A 17,491-nucleotide genomic window follows, 5' to 3' on the forward strand; every position below is an offset into this window, starting at 1 on the left:
TAATTTTGAATCAGGCCACCGCATGTGTTGCCGGGACAGTTTTCATCACAGGCAGCATGCTGACAAATATTGACCTTATTCTCCAGAGCATATGTTAAATGCGTAGACAGAAGTGTTGAGTCTTAGATCCAAATTTAGTGGTACTGCAATGGCAGGAGAAGTGGGAACCGGTTGCAGAAATAGTTTGTAGTGCCCCGTTTGTGATGTGTGGAAGGAATGCAAATAGAGATCATTCCATTTACATCAATGCCCAAGCTGTGATGCGTAGTCAGGAAGATTGGGTAAAGATCTTATATTAAAAGGTATTTCCAAACAACCTGTAAAATGGCATGCACATTATATCACTGGTTGTCAGCTGGTGACACACACCAGCAATGAGGGCAGACTGCTGCGTGGCAGATCTCAAATTAAAACAGCATGCTGAGCAAGTCAGTGGAGGGGGAGAGGAGAAGAGAATGGATGAGGGATCAGCAGCTGGGACCTGCAGTAATTCACCCACCTGAAAGATGAGAGTGCAATATGTTCAGGGCTAAGGAGGCACAGCACAGTGGAGCTCATGCTACAGCCACCCTTGAATCATTATGGTAATGCCTCTCTCAGCAATGAGGGTGATGGATAGCCTTTGATGTTCCTGGTCCAGGGAGTTGACAGTGCTCCAGCTCCTGCTGATTGCAATGGTCCTGATCCCAACTGTGTTTGGCCATTAGCAGCAGCCACCTGTGGTGAAACTGAAATCAACTAAACTGCTTTTTCTGGGATGAGACCAAAGAGAGAAGCAGCACGCAGAGCCAGTTTACCCCACGTGCTCTGTGTGTTGTGAAACTCGTGTAGTCTTGCTGCAGCCATCCTGGCTGGCAGAGCAGTCCTGGGGTGACGGAGCAGCTTTCATCTGTTCTTGACAAGATGCTAAGATAGTGTGGCTGAGCGGCAGCTGGCGAAGGTCTGATCTCTCTGCAGACATGGAGTATTGTGTGCAAATACAGTGCAAGCTATTAACAGCTGAGCACCACCTTTCTCATCTGTGTTTCCTGACAGTAAACAGAAGTGACTTATTAAGACAATTAGAGTGGGATGGAGTAATTCAATGTGACTGAACGCCACATTGTAGAGATCACTTGTTAATGACTGGGAGGGAGGATAAGGAAAGGGAAGGATCTGAGGAGTATTCCCCCTCGCGTGAAAAAACTGCCATCCTCCCCTCATGAGTAGCTCAAGGCCAGCTGTTTTGGCAATGCTACCAAGTGTCTATACATCCACCCTCCTCTCTCTCTTTGTCAGCAAAGGCGGTACAAGGCCAGGTTGGATGGGGCCTTGGGCAGCCTGATTTAGTGGGGTGTCCCTGCCCATGGCAGGGGGTTGGAACTGGATGATCTTTAAGGTCCCTTCCAACCCAAACCATTCTATGAGTCTATGAAAGGCACAAGGAAAGAGAAGCACCTTTTGGTCCTTTTCCTTCACATGCTCAGTGCTTTGTAGGAAATGTGGGTTCTGTTCCTTGTTCTTTTGTTTTTTTTTTTTTTTTTGTGTAAGACAAAATATCTCCTCTCAAAGGGTTGTCCGCCAAAAAAAGAGGAAGGCAAAGGGTGATTGCCCTCTGCCTTCATTCCTCCTTTCACTACATTCTTTAGAATTACCCAAGTGTTTCACAGTCCGTTCTCCCTACATAGTCCGGACGTTTTGTCTGAGGAGCAGTGATGGGAGGAAGAAATGTAGAAGAGCCAACGGCCAGAGCTCTTCTCTCAGACAAGTGCTCTAATCATCAGGCACCTTGTCATCAGGCTTATCCTTCTGCATCTTCAATACCTGTATTTTTGGCTGCCCAGTGGCTCATAGTGCATATGTGTGACTAGGATGCACTCCTGAAGCCTGAAACCTCTGGGGTTACAACTTCTGGGGTGATAGGGAGATTGAATTTGTGTCCCTCTCCCTACTGCTTCCTGCAGGAACGGTTCTCATGCAAATGGCCAACCTCTCTCCATGTGCACGTAGGGCTGAAATCCTTGCATTAGGGTGAGGTGTGAGGGCACCTCATGGGGGTTGGTCAGGCCAGCCTAGGTCCTACTGGAGGAAGATAGGGGAAGTTTCATAGAAGTGGAACTACCTTCCATGGCATGAGGGAGTCTTTGGGTCAGACAGAGGCACAGGTGAGGCTCTGCACCCACCCAGCAAGTATAGTGGGTCACTGCTTTGGGCTTGGGTATTTGCAGACCCTCTAAGTCTGGATACAGGCACATCAACATGAATCACAGCTTTTATTTTCCTCGGAGGGCTGTTCTTACCCTAACAGCAATCTCCTTGAAAGACGTGAAGACAAAAATCCAAATCGAAAGAGGTACCCAAAAGATACATGTAGAGTGCTTGGAAACATTATGGCTGTGAAAATTGTCCTCCTGCAGCCTGCGGGCCTGATCATACCTGCCTGCAAGTGCCAGGGGAAAAGAGGAGAAGGGCACTGGGCTGAGAACTATCAAGGGAGGTGTGCAAGGGCAGTATCCAGTGATAAAAATTGAAAGGAGGATTAAAAAAAAACTACTCACAGCTGCCAGAGACTAGTTTGGACAAGTAATTTCACCGGCTCTGGGGAATGCTGCTGTATGTCCATGTGAGCAGAGAGCCATCGGCCATGGCGCTGGCCCAGCAGCATCTGCAGCAGCCACGAAGGCTGACTGGGAGGTAACCTGTTCGACTCTGGAGGCCAGGGAGGACACAAGCTTCCTTCTGTTGGGCTTTACACAAAGCGCCTCTTCAGCACACGTAAACACTCAGGAGAAGATGATGCAAACTTTGCAGGTTCTTTTCTGCTTGTGGTTACCTCCCCACTGTGGCGTGATGGGAAAGGAACAGGGAGGTTGCAGGGTTACATGATTGATAGGTGTTTGCTGTAAGTGTTCTTCTGCTGTGAAACATCTTTGTCCCTCACTTATTTCTGATTTCTCCTTGCAGATAGCTTAGCTGAGAATACAGTTAATTTGGGATGGCTAATACAGTGTGCTCCCTGTCTGGGAACAGCTGATAATGTACTCATGCTGGGTTAAGATTTTCCAGAAAAGAGATAGCATTTGCAGATGGCTTGGGCTGACTCCTTTGGCTTAAGCTTTTTTATTGATAGATGAAAGCAGTATACACAACCAAGCTATGGAAAGCTTTAAAAAGTGTCCTCCCTTACTCTGCTGTTTTAACAGTTCCCGTGTTGATAGTTTCTCTCCTTGTCTCTTGTGTGACTACAGTCGACGTCAGTCCTGTTCTTCAGCCTTTCTGGTACCTATTCTGCATGGAGGAGCTCTGTGCCCTTTGTTATCCTCTTCTCAGCATACCCCCACAGTGATCAAAACAGCCCATCCAGACATAGGTTTTCAATTTTTTTTTCCTCCCACACAGCTCTCTTTTCCAGTGGGTTCACTTTGCCAGATAACGGTTTCCAAAAATCCATTATAAATTTCCAATATTTAACATCAGATTTTCTAGTCTTGGAAACACTGTGTCGTTGCCAACCCAAAGTTTAGGGATTGATTGCACAAACAGACTTGCTAGCCATCCTGAAGGGACAATAACTCTTATAAGCCAAGCAGTAGTGAGCAGTTGGCAGGTGGTGAGGAACAGCAGGATGATCCTTCCACTTGCATTGCCATAACCAGAAGAGACCGGGAGTGAGAGAATCACCTACTTAGGGACCATCTGCATGGCACATGTCTGATACTGAGATGCTCATGGCCAGTGGTCCACTGTAGACATGGATTAAGCATGTGATTTATCTTACCCTATTTTTTTTTTTTTTTTTTAAATAGAACAGAACATTTGTGTTCCAAAAGCTTTCTTCTTTCCCCTCATTGGCTGTAAAATGAAGGTAACTAAAATATAGACATTATGACTGAACTGAATCCATCCAAACACGATAGCATTCTTTAAGTTAAGGGTGTTGTTCTACCTAATTCAGTACTTAAAGAGGGCCTACAGGAAAGCTGAGAAGGCCTCTTCAGGGAGTGCAGGGACAGGATATGGGGGAATGCTTTTAAGCTGGAAGAGCAGAGATATAGATTAGATATTAGGAAGAAATTTTTGATTGTGAGGGTGGTGAGGCACTGCCACAGGTTGCCCAGAGAAGTCGTGGATGCCCCATCCCTTGAGGTGTTCCAAGACAAAGTTGGATGAGGCTTTGAGCAACTTGATGTAGTGGAAGGTGTCTCTGCTCATGGCAGGGTGGTTGGAACTGGATGGTCTTTGAGGACCCTTCCAATCCAAACCATTCAATGATTCTATTCTATGATTCTAAGGCACAATCACTCTGATTTGCCCTATGTCCTAGTTAATGGGCAAAATCACTAGCAAGGCTCTCACTTAGCAGCCCAGCTGCAAGAGGATTGCAGCCCTTTTCTTTCAAGGGTGGTTTCAGTACTCAAACCCATAAACTTTCACTCTACTGTGAATTGGCCAGATAATGTAATTCCACAGCAGCCCAACCCAACCTGACCTTCTCCTCCTCTCCCCAACAACTGATTGACTGTTGGCCTTCATGAAGTGATAATAAAAGACCACACAAAGATAATTGCTCATAATTGTCAGGGAGGAGCTTTGCCAGCTCCAGGAGGGCCCTCACAGTATGTTCTTGTATAGGAACCAAACCGGCAAAGTGCTGTGGAAGACGTTTGACCATCCCAGGATGTGATGGGAAATTAAAGAAAACACCAGGTGTTGGTTACGGGAAGTCACTGGTTTTTGAAGGCTGAAGTTTTCACAGAATCACGTGTGTTGGTTTTTTTTTTTTTGTTTCTCAGCAGCTGAGCATCATCGTGACTGCCCTGGGTCAAAAGGAAAGCTTTCAGACTCTAATGAGCATCTGATTATTTTTAGATGATCTCAGGACAGCCATTCTAAAAATGTGAAGGGTGGATGCTGAGTTGCATTTTTCTGCAATGTTGACTTTGAGTGAACTGGGTGCTTCAATGGTGAAATTGCAACAGTGTAAAAGGAGTGGATAAAATGGATGTTTAAAGGCGAGTTTCTCCCATGGCGTATTTTATAGTCACATACTGCATTTCAACAAAGCTCCTTCAAGAGAAGCACAAATAAAATTGATCTCACCAATCTGTGACACAGGAAATAATTTTTACCTGTAATTTACAATTTGGAATAAGAAGTTAAGGGGTGGGGTTTTTTTTTTCAAATTCCAGTGATTTTATATATATTTTTGTCATGCTTGTTATAGACAATGGCTGAATATCTTTCAGCTGTGTTGCCTTTTCTACGTGTGCCCTGAGATGGTATTAGTAAGTGTTTGCAAAGTGTTAACTGGTCTGTCTCCCACCCAAGTAAATGCAATGAGACTTTCTCGGTTGTGGACTTCAACACTGTTACAAACATTTTTGCCATTTATTGCCATCCTTGCTTTGCAGTTAAGTAGCAGCAGTAAAATGTGGTTCAGCAGTTTCTGCCCTTTCCTCTCAGTAAAGGTATTTGGTGGCCCTTGAGAGAATAAAAAGAAGCTGTGGGTACTGCTGGGATCTTGCCTGAGGGCACCTGCATGCTCTCAGGGTCAGAGTAGGGGTGTCTTAGTGACTTATATTTGATTAACTATGTAGTCTCTTGGATGCACCACACTTTCTGTATCACCTTGTATGTGCATTTTGCAAATTTGGTATGCCTTCAGGGCTCATTTCTACTAGCGGAGGGGAAGAGATGGAAATGGGGAATGATGGTCTTGAAGGCAGTGTTTTGCTTTCTTACAGCAAAGAGGATCAAGTCTGCCATTGACCAGGGTGAGCATGGAGTATGGGTGACGCCAAACTGTTCTGAAGCTTTGGTTTTAGCCCCCATAATTTCCACTGGTGTGACTGGGAAGAATATATAGGATTTAAAATTTTGGCTTTTTACATTCTTTTGCAAGCAAAACAATGACTGTTTTGGTCCCTGCCTTCCTCTTACTGAAGTCACCTTACATTTCCGTGAGGTCATGTTCATAGGGAGGCACAACTCCATTCTCCCCACTCTAAAATGTGAGCAGAGATCAAATCAGGGATGCTCCAAGGACTGGAACCAAATTCTTGGCAGTGATCTGTATCTCATAAACATGATATCACAGTATGTCATCTAGTGTTTATTCTGCTTCTTTGTTAAACAAAGAACATGGGGAAAGAAGGTTTTTAATTTTTAATTTTCTTGCTTTTTCTAGTACCAAAGTTTGGGGAAGGGGAGAAAGAGAAGGGAATCTTCCAGAGGCTGCAGAAGTAGGAGAAAGAGTAATTTCTTAATATCCCTGACTAAGTAGAGATAAGGCTGACTGAACCCCTGCTGACAGCAGGCTCTGCTTTCTTTCCACAGTCTCCATTGAAGATATTCGGGATGTGAGGTCAGGCCATAAAACAGAAGGTATGGAAAAATACGCCAAGGATGTCCCAGAGTATCGCTGCTTTTCCATCATTTTCAAAGACCAGCGTAAAAACCTGGATCTCATTGCGAGTTCAGAGGATGATGCCAACCACTGGATCTCCGGCCTTGCAAAAATCATAGCCCACAGCAACTCCATGAACCAGAAACAGAAACTCCAACAGTATCCTTTGCCTTATGAAGTGATTAATGACACACAAAGATGCACTTGTTTTTCTCTGTGGGTGGAGACAGGAGACTAACCCCCTTTTTTCCTATTGGCCTTGGGCACTGAGTTTTCCCTCGTACTGACTTGGCACCCCGGCAAACTCCCTGTTTTGCACTGCTTTTTCTTCCCTCCTGTTTTACTGTGATACAGGCAAAAGTAGGTTCAGGCTTCACATAGCTCCTTAAGCAAAGAAATGCCTCTTTCAGGGAGCTCCAGATAAAACAATCATTAGTTTTTGTATTCTTCAGGGGTCTGTTTCATTCGCATTGCAGCAAACTCCAGGACAGGCACTTCTTGGCAAGGCATGAAAAGCCCACGTTGTTTATCATGTTTCTCAGTAATATAAGGCTAGGGAACTGATTCTCCTCTTCTGACTGCCAATTTTACTCTGGGGTAGCTCTACTGGCTTTACTGAAATTATTCCTTATTTTCCTGAGCATGAGAGGAGGTTTTGCCCTGCAACAATTTGCCATTGCTCTAGTGACAATGCAGACATTGGAAAGGAAAAGCAGCAGAGCGGGAAAGGAGAGTGAATTAGTTGTGAAATGCAGAATGAGTTAGTTATTGGGTAAAATCCTGGCTGTGCTGGATTCACAGGGAATTTTTCCTGGTGCTGTATTTCACTCAATAAGTTGTTTTGTGACCACAGGTGTCATATATTTACAGAAAGAGACAGTAGCTGTGGGTGCAGTTTTTGGTGGATTTTCTGCAGTCCCCGTGTGTCTGAGGCTCTGACCATGACATATGAACCTGCTCCCCAATTTTGCCCTGATTTGAGAGAGCCACAGAAGTCATAATACATTAAGTTCCTTTAAGATTCACAAAAATAGGCATCCAGCTATCGGAGAGGAAACCAGATAGCACTTTCTGTGACAAAAGGCTGTGTGAGCTTCATGCCTTGTTCAACATCAAAGCATCCATGGAGATGAGGGGAGATGCAAACCCCTCACCTGGGGAAAATCACGTAGCAGGAGCCTGAGCCTGAGCAGGCATCAGGGAACCTTGCCCACAGTCGAGGCTTCACTCCATGGGGGTTCCCTGCTGGGTAATAAGGTACTCATGATGAAGGTGATGGCATATAAATGCTGACCTTTCATCAGGCTTTACTCTCTGTGGATTCTCTGAAGTCTGATAAGTATTTATGCACAGCCACAGTGCTGTTTGTTTAAAGGAATCAGACTCCATTAGTTCTGATGTGTGTGAGATGCTGTGTGTCTCCTGCACTCTGAGTGTCTTTTTGGATCGTTACTCCGCCTATAGGCTACAAGGGCATTCCTCAGCAGAGTTATCAGTTGTGTGTCCATAGTGGTAGGTAGCAGTCCGTAGACAAGCTGAAATCTTGAAACTTTGATGCTGTTGGAAATGTTGCACCATGGCAGTTTTTCTTTAAAATGGGAAGGCTTTCCCCACCCCACAATATGTGGGGAAATTCTGGGCTACAGAAAGTTGTCCTTGGAATGTATCAAATTGACTATATTGCTGAAAATCTTCTCCGTAAGAAGAGATAAGATTGCTAGGGGGAAAAAAATAATAATGACATTTGCAAGGGAAGAAGGCTGTAAATTTCCAGTGTGGAAAAGTGCCTCTCTGTCTTTGGAAAGCAGAATTGAAGCTAAATAGGGTGGATAGCAAGCCATATTTCTGGAAGAGTAATTACCGTGCAGTGCTGGCTTCCAATCTGGGATTGTCTCAGGCCGTTTAACGTAACCTGGAATTACAGAACAGCATGATTTCTCATTTGAAATTTGATGGTGTTTAATTAAAGCCTGGGATTTTAAATTTAGACTGTCTTCACTAGGTCTGCTTGGCAGCGTGGGCTTACTCAGATTTTTCTAAACCTCAGAAGTGTTCTCTGCATCTGTGACCATAGAAGGGGAAGAGTCATTAAACAAGGAGAAGCGTTGGGTGCCCTGCCTGTGTCCTGTGACTGGAGAATTGCCTTGCAGTGCATCTTTCCCAGCCTCCAAAACCTTGCAAAGCAAGTAAAGAGCTTGCAAGATTTTGACAACAAGTATTGAAAACAAAAATCTTGCTCATTTCAGATGGGTTTTTTTCAGTGTAGAATACAATAGAGTTGCCAATGGTAGCAAGAGACTCAATTTAGTGTCATCTGTGTCCTTTCCACTCCTGTATTCCTACAAAGATAAACTCCTACATGATTGATGAGTACTCCTGATGTTCTTATGCATATGGTACTGTTTTATTAAGCATCAGATTCAACCTTGAAACAAGCTGACACAGGTTATTTAGTAAATATTGCAGGTATGTGTGCAGGGAGGAAAATACAGGGACCTTTCATTTGAGTAGTATGCCACCATCTGCTTTGATTCTGGGATTTATGTATGAACTTTTCTTCTGATTGAAAATCATTTACCAGAAGTTTTGCAGCGTTCCTGTTATGAGCACATTCATAGGCTATCTGCCAGGTAGTTTCAGTCATCTCTCTTTGGTTTCTAATAGAAAGCTGGTAGCCTTGGAGCTGGCAGATCCTTTAAAAACAAGAGGTAGGTAGGCTCTCTCTGGATGTATACAGGAATGGGAACAGCTTTTTCCTAGATCTTCCTGGCCCAAATAAGCACATAAGGTGGAAGGAAAACCCACAACTGAGGCTGCAAAATGGTGTTCGTATTAGATGAGAAGAATTTCAGCTGAAGTGCTAATTCATCCAGCTCCTCTATGCTCTTTCAAACCTGTGGGTATCCAGATACATGTTGAGTTTGGGTGTTTTGGGGACCAAACACTGCTGAAATGACAGGTTGAGGCCTCAGTTGTCTCTAGTCTTTTTCTCTGTTTCCTGCTTGCACTTGCACCTGTGGGCCTCTACTCTTTGTAGGTTCTCTGGTTTCCCTCCTACACTGCTTGGCCTCTCGTCGAGGGTGTAAGAAAAACATCCTCCTTTTGCAGGCAGGACCCATCGGTGACTCTTTCATGCCTGCCTTTTACTGCCCATATATTGCCTTCCAGAGTCAACTTTGGATATATGTGTGACCTCTGGGTGCTCATGATCAGTAGAAATGACTGCAAACTTTTTCAAAAAGATGAGTTTTTTTTTTTGCAGTGGTTAGAGCAAGAGTAGTTTCTACGTGCAGTTTGTGTTAAGCCAGACCTACTGCTCCCTTCTGGCCACGACAGACTGGATTTCCCCTTGGCTCACTAGAGTTGCGCATTACTCCTGATGAGAAGCTCAACGTGAGCTGGCAATGTGCGCCCATAGCCCAGAAGGTCATTCCTTAGCACCTGCATCAAGAGAAGTGTGGCCAGCAGGGTGAGGGAAGGGATTCTGCCCCTCTATTCCTCTCTTGTGAGACCTCATCTGGAATACTGTGTCCAGTTCTGGAATCCTCACTGTAAGAAGGATATGGAGCTGTTGGAACAGGTCTAGAGGAGGGTTATAAAGATGATCAGAGGGCTGGAGAAACTTCCGTATGAGGACAGGCTGAGAGAGTTGGGCTTGTTCAGCCTTGAGAAGAGAAGGCTCTGAGGAGACCTTATAGTGACTTTCCACTACCTGAAGGGGGCCTACAGGAAAGCTGAAGAGGGGGCTATTCATAAAGGCTTGTGATAGAACGAGAGGGAATGGGTACAAACTGGAGAGGGGCAGATTTAGACTGGACATTAGGAAGAATTTCTTCACTGTGAGAGTGGTGAGGCACTGGCACAGGTTGCCCAGGGAAGTTGTAGCTGTCCCATCCCTGGAGGTGTTCAAGGTGAGGTTGGTCAGCCTGATCTAGTGGGATGTCCCTGCCCATGGCAGGAGTGCTGGAACTGGATAACCTTTAAGGTCCCTTCCAACCCAAGCTATTCTATGAGTCTATGATTTTTGAAGACTATGATTCTGTTATTTTTAGGGAAGGCTGTGAAGGAGAGCCAAGGTGCAGAGGTCAGCTATGAATGGGTGGCATTGCCCTTGGCATCATGTTGAAATGCTAAGCAGACTTTTTTTTGGAGCGCAGGTGGTGGAGAGGGTATTCTCCACCTTGGGGTGGATGGCAGTGACTCCCAGCAGAGCATCCTCTGCACATGGGACCTTCATGGCTCAAACTTGGTTCTCTGGTAAGAATTAGTCCTATCCAGACCCTGATTCAGGGCCCTGGAGTGTCCCTGGAAGCTAGGGAAATGCAGCCTCTCTTTATTTGGTTTGTGTCTAGAGAAGAGGAATATTAATATTACCGGACTAAGATGGATGTGGTGTGAGGTCATTGCTTAGCACCTGCCAAGATTTTTAAAGACAGAAAGTTCAGATTTCCATGAGATAAACAACACTTACAAACAGTTTACACATATTTCCATAGTGCAGAAATATTTGAATTTGGTGGTAGCTGTGGTGAATACTCTCCTTCAGGGTTATGTCTACAGCCCCATAGGCTGTCTGTTAATGCCCTTTTTAGGGGCTATTGTAAAAAAAACAGTTAAGAAGTTATGGTGCTATATGCCTCAGCTAATCCTGAGGTTTATTCTGCTTAACATCCAGACTGGGCATTTTCTAAAGATATTTTTAGAATGAGTTTGGAGCAATGCATTCTATGCAAGATATGAAAGATTACATTAATGGAGAGTAAATTGTTACTTCAATAATTTTTCTTTTGAAAAATAGGAGATTTTTCTGGATCTTTATTTGAAAATAAAGCAAATTAGAGAGAGGCAGTTCGCTGATACAAGAAGTATGTTTTTGTGTTGTTTAGAACTGCAAGGTATCTCAACTGTCTAACATTATTTTCTCAAGAGACTGCAGGAACATGGGAGACCCAAGTTGTATTGACTGGCATCACATTAAAAGGCTTGTTTTTTGTAGTAATTACTCCAGAGCTATAGATATACTAAATTTATTATAAACCAAGCTTTTTTGAACTATTATCATAATATGATACGACAATAGATCCTGTGCATTTCTCAAGGGGAATCAAGACCCGCAAAGTTTGGTTTGATTCTGCTCACAACAAAGTTCTTAAGACATATGGATAGATATCGCTAAATAAATATGGAATGTGGAGATGAGTAAAAAATTTAACATTAATTCTTTTGGAGAATCCCTGTTCAGTGTTCAGCTTGGTATACAATATTGATCAAATCTCTAACAATTGGTTTACCCCACTTGGGAGCTCTTTAAATTTCTCCTCTATTCCCTTTTAACAGTCTGGATCAGAATGTACTTTATGTCATAAAAGAGAAATCAGACTGTTTTGTGATGTGGCTGTGGCCAGGAACTCCTACTGGGTAAAGAGACCTGATCCAGCCTTGGCCAGATGGTGAAAAGCTTCTCCTAGGTCACAATTGCTTGTATTACAGAGAATTTAGCTTCTGCCAAAGCACCATTTTGCTCTTTCAGAGCAGAAGGTGAGATGATGTAAGCTGTTCAGTGGTAGCGTGCTGATTTACAGCAGCTGGAGAGGTGGTTTAGACTCTTACCAGATATTTCCCCACCACCATGGGCAGCAGAAGGGTGGTATTTAAGCTAGGAATCGACCTGGAAAGATTTCCTTACATCATCCTGCAGCTGGATTCATACCTGCCTGCGGAAAGCTGATAAAAACAAAGACAACAAGATGAGCTTGAAAGAGCTCAAGGACTTCCTCAAAGAAGTGAACATTGAAGTCGATGACTATCATGCCAAGAAGATTTTCCAGGTAACGAGAGCAAGCTGATAAAGTATTTGGTGTTTGTTGGCTGAGGTCAAGGTCTCATACAGCTTTCAGCTTTGGTAGGAGACCTAAGCTAAAAGTGAACTCCTAGCATCTTTTCTCATAATCTTGTTTTTTTGTGCTCAGCAATTTCCCACTAACAACTAAGCTAGGTCAGCACAATGTTTTTGATGAAGGTCTGTTAAGGTCTTTCTTTACCACTAATGCTCAATTTTGCCAGAATTCAGAGAAGATGCAAACGTGGATAAAGTGAGAAAAAGGAAAAAGCAAAGTTCAAGCACACTTTTGAATTCCAGGTGCTTCTGGAGTTCTGCATGTCACACCACACGTCATTGACTAAGTCTGTCTGAAATTGGTTTGGTTACAATTATGAACCAGATTCTCACCTTCTCAGAGGAGGAAGGTGCCAAATGACAGGTGTAAACAAAAACAAAATGCACATTAGGAAAAAAACCCAACCCAGATAAATGATAAAAGTGCAACATTGCACCCAAGCCTCGACCAATCTGATTGATTTAATAGCCTAAGACATATCTAATCTGATCAGGGACATAAAAACTCAGGATTTGACTTGGTGGCTGAGCCTCTCAGAAGATAAGAAAGAGGTGAAAAAATCTCACTTTTTAAGTTTTTGGTTTCTCTCTAAAGAAGCCTTCCTGCTGAGGTGAGATAAAATACCTGAATGATTTCCAGATTTCTATCTGAAGGAGGATTTGGATTCATGGGTGGGCAGTTTCAGAAATACCTTTTCTGATCAGCAGTAAATGTGTGGGTCTTTTTAGGCACCAGCAGTAGCTTTCTTGCTCCTTTGTGTATGTAGATAGCAGAGAAAGTTGGCAAGATCTCACTAGGATCTTCTTCCAAAAAAGGTACAAGTTTCCTAATCCTTGTTTTATGGAGATCTCTCTCTCTCTCCATTAAGTACCAGAACTGGGGAAAGTCTATCAGCAGATCTTAAAAAATTTCAGCTTGCAAAATCTTCCAGATATACTGCCAACTCTGGCTGGCATATCCCATGCTTTATTCCCTACTTTATCCCCTGGAAGAATAGCAATAAGACTAGGATTCATCTGGTTGAGCTAGATGTCTCCAGTGCCGACATCTACATTGAAAGTAGTCACCACCACTTGCATTTACTCTGCAGTCTGCGTAGATCAAACCAATAATGGAGAGATGCAATTCACCTCATCCAAAAGGATACTTCTCACATGTCAGATTAAATCCCTCCCTATGTCTTTAAACATCAAACATCTGAAAAGACATGCTTTTTTTTTGGAGGTGCATTCTCCTCATCTTTTAATGAAGCTCTTTTGCTGTTGCGATAGTTACAAGAGAGCTCTAGGAGTGGAAACTTGAAGTTCAATTCTCCTGTTGCTTAAGGACTTCAAGTAATTACTAAACCTTGATTCAATCCATCTAAATGCAGGCAGACAGTTGAAGTACCCTCATTAAGCATTTAATTGTTATAAGTTTCCTGTATAGCCACTGGAAAGAGAGGCTCTTTGGAGGTTAATTCAGAGCTTTTGTGGGCTGAATTGCTTCCAGGAAGAGTCTTTCTTGCTCCTAAAGCAATTACACTTCCAGTTTACATACTACCTAAACTTAGATGGACTGAGAGACGTTACAGCACATTAAACGAGTGATCTTTCCTGTCTGAGTGACTTTTTATTCATTTAGTCACAGGAAGGAAGGGTGATCAAGGATTCAAGACAGAGCTACAGGGCATGTTCTCACATTATTCTTGATTTTCATCACGTAACTCTGTGTCCACATCTAGGTTTCAGGCAGTCCTGAGTAAGACATATGCAATGCAACCAGAAACTGCAAAGCTCCTCTAACTGCTCACCTCATTTCAATGTGAATATTCATTCTGGTGCATCAGAAATGGTCTGACTTTTTCTGGTAGGCTGAGGTTCATTCAGGTTCATGGAAACACTTATGTGCATACCTTAAACTCCTAATCTTTCATGGTCAGCCAAGTCCTTGACTGTGGTTCTCTGTCAGAGCTGTTATCTAGTGGAGAAGTTCAAACATGGAGGAACATGGGGGCATGAAAAATTTTAATTACAGCTCCTTGAGAAGCTGATGTCTGATTTGAAGGTTATCTGCCGAGATTTTGTTACTTGGTGGTTTTTGAACAAGAATGGAAAAGATCCATGGAAAGTGGGATTTTTTTCATACCTAAACAAGGACATGTTTAGCAGGATTTTTTTTTGAAGTATTTTTGATGCCATCTTTGCAACCAACGCTACTACTAGCTTTGACGGTCTCTTGAGGCCTAAGCCTAAAGCCACTAAGAACAAGGGGAAGGCATTGTTCACTTTACTTCCTGGATTTTAGGCCACTATCTCTATCAATAATTTGAGATGCAATGAATTGCAATCAAGAGGTATGTTTCTCTTGAGCCTAGATTTGTACCTAGACCTAGGAGGGGTCTCTTTAAGGTATGGTTTTGCACAGTACACAGTGCAGTGGAGGTCAAGGTCATGCCTGATCCATTTCAGCACACTGATAATATGAGTAAATAATAATTGCAACTGTTCAATGACTTGGCCTTGTCAGTGAGAACCATTGTCATTGACCAAGTGCTTCTCATTCACTGGGCAGTAACCGTTTCCAATTATTTTGTGTTCTGCGTTGTGTAGCCCTGGTGCAGATTACGGCTGGCATATGCCAGAAGGAAAGAAGGTTTTCACTCCTTCTCCCCTCTACGTTTACAGCACTGTGACAAGTCCAAAACAGAGGCTCTGGAGGATGATGAGATAGAGGAATTTTACAAGATACTGACAGAGAGGAAAGAAATAGACAACATCTTCCAAAAGTACTCAGATGCAGAAGGGTTCATGTCCTGCCAGAACCTGGTCAGGTTCCTCTATGAGACGCAGCAAGAAGAAGATGCTGTTGTTGCCGCTCCTGCCTTGATTCAGAGATATGAGCCCAATGAAAGAGGTAGGTTGGAAACCCTGGGTGGTTTGGTTCAAAATCTTGCTTTCTTGATGAACTATGAATTGCTTTGCTGCTGATTTCTTCTGCATCCATGTGTGTCATTTTCTGCTTCTAAAACACCAGTCTTCTAGGGGAACATCAGCAGCTCTAGAAGATGAGGGCACAGGAGAGCATGGGAAATATTTCCCTTCAATTTTGGCTTGGGTACACCAAGCAGCTGGAGAGGGGTTGATATGGAGTTGGCTAGAGGGTTATGAAATTTGTGAGCGAAGGTCTCTGTTGGCTTATTCAAATGTCGAGATTTCAAGTGGCTTTGCAAGATTAAGAGTGTAGCAATCTTTTTGCTCTCCAGAAGCAGGAATAGAGGCAGGTGTTTTTGAATGTGGGTGCCTGAAAAGTCATTAGGCTATGAGATCTCTTGAGTAGAGGGCCAAGAAGGTGACAGTTGTTTAGGAGAGCAATCACATAACTGTCTTTCTGCTCAGAAATTAGGTGAATTGCCAGCCTGAAGCACCTTGGAGAGCATACTCAAAAGACAAATGGAGAATCACAGGTTGGTTTTGCACTGTCCTGTTTTACCTTCAGGAGAGGGACAATGCTTTGCAAATGCCATAGTTGAGGATTACACTGAGATCTAGCTCAGTCCCTCAAGACAGGGAGATCTCAATTTCTCCTCAAAGTAGGGTAATTTTGCATTTACTCTTTGTGAATCTTGTATTCATTGGATAATGCAGACAGGATTTATCTGGCGACTTTTAGACATCTGACAGCTTCTCTGTTTTGTCATGAAGGAATCTTGACGTGATCAAATGGAGATTTTTATGCTGTAGATCTCTAGAGACAAGGTGAAGTAAGTGATGTCTTTGACACTTTTAAGGTATTATAAAGGATAGTAAATGTCATAAAAAGCCATGATTGTGAAGGGATTTTAAAAGCATTTTCAGGCAGATGAAGCTGTCATCATTTTCTGAGCAACATCAATATCTTTACTATCAGCTGAATATATAGGGAACCCATTCTGCCTTTGAGAGCCTCTGGAGAGCCGCAGGCATCATGGTGAAGAACATGGCACAACCTGATGGTGTCAGATTTTTAGTGTGGGGGTTTCTGTCTATTTATCTGGCAGCCAAGAGGGGTAACGCCATGACCAAAGATGGTTTCCTGATGTACCTGCTGTCTGATGATGGGAATATATTCAACCCCACCCACCGTAAAGTTTACCAGGACATGACTCAGCCTCTCAGTCACTACTTGGTGTCATCCTCACACAATACCTACCTCATGGAAGACCAGCTCACAGGTCCAAGCAGCACAGAAGCCTATATCAGGTAATGTATGCATGTGTATTTATGTGTGTGAGTTTAACCGCTTTCTTACAGAAGACAGGGTGCATCTGTATTGCTAGATGCCAGAGGACCAGAAAGCAGACTCCCACCCCGAGACCAGGTGGTGTGGACTGGCCCATGTTCACATCAAGCTGAGCTGTTTCTAGACCAGGTTTGCCATGCCCCCTGGGTCTCTGCTGGGCCCCATGTGGTGTTCACTTGACTGTAAGATGTATAATTACTGCATTTGTGAGTAGTTTAAAATATCTCCAATCATGTGGGGGCTGGATCGCAGCCTTCTAGCATGGTGTTTTAAAAGCGTGATGCTGAGGGAGTATGTTGCAATCCCCAGGATAAAGTATGAGAGTGCAAGGAGCTTACAAGGTGCAAAGATTTCTGGAATAGAGCTGCAGGACTGTATAGGGACTGGAAGGAGCCAAAATGATGCATACTGTCATGATGTTTATGATCTGTACTGCCTTTAGGAAGTAGCCCCTGGCATAGGCTATCCCTAGAACCATCCTTGGGTTTATTCTGGAGAGACCTAGTTGGAACAGTCCAAAAAAAAGAGGTGAGATGTGAGCTAGTGAGGCAGTGTGGGTGATCAGGAAGCTTATGCCTGGTCCTTCTTTAGCAGCTCAGATGCTCTCACAGTATCCCTGAACAGAACATTAAGTGTTGCTTACTTCTGCCTTTAACATCGACTGCTGTCTCATGTCTGAAGTCCAGATGTTTGTAGTGGTCTTCACTAACTTACACAACCACCTTACATTACTTCTGCTATAACATATATTTTTATTAAGCAGGACAGTTTTTCCTTTAAGTAAGTTAATGACTACAATTCTGTCTTTGTTTATTAGTTACCCGATTCTCAGGAAACAATGGCTAGAATCACAAGCTCAAAGTGTAGAGAGTGACATCTGGCCCGTGTTGCTTTTCAGTAGCTGTTTGAATTCCTCTTACTGTATCTTAAAATTAAAGAATTGTGTTTT

The 17,491-nt window shown here is 43.3% G+C and overlaps 1 protein-coding gene across 2 annotated transcripts in view; it reads left to right on the forward strand.

The window, feature by feature from the left end:
• Positions 1 to 17,491, forward strand: part of PLCD1 (phospholipase C delta 1) — a 59,405-nt gene that overhangs the window by 20,142 nt on the left and 21,772 nt on the right. For both annotated transcript variants that reach the window (XM_054060173.1, XM_009558286.2), the window contains exons 3-6: positions 6,316 to 6,544; positions 12,084 to 12,213; positions 14,949 to 15,177; positions 16,301 to 16,502. In XM_054060173.1, coding sequence (XP_053916148.1) covers positions 6,316 to 6,544; positions 12,084 to 12,213; positions 14,949 to 15,177; positions 16,301 to 16,502 — 790 coding nt within the window. The remainder of the gene's footprint in view (positions 1 to 6,315; positions 6,545 to 12,083; positions 12,214 to 14,948; positions 15,178 to 16,300; positions 16,503 to 17,491) is intronic.

Source organism: Cuculus canorus, chromosome 2 (genome assembly GCF_017976375.1).
Source record: "Cuculus canorus isolate bCucCan1 chromosome 2, bCucCan1.pri, whole genome shotgun sequence".
Classification (NCBI taxonomy): domain Eukaryota; kingdom Metazoa; phylum Chordata; class Aves; order Cuculiformes; family Cuculidae; genus Cuculus; species Cuculus canorus.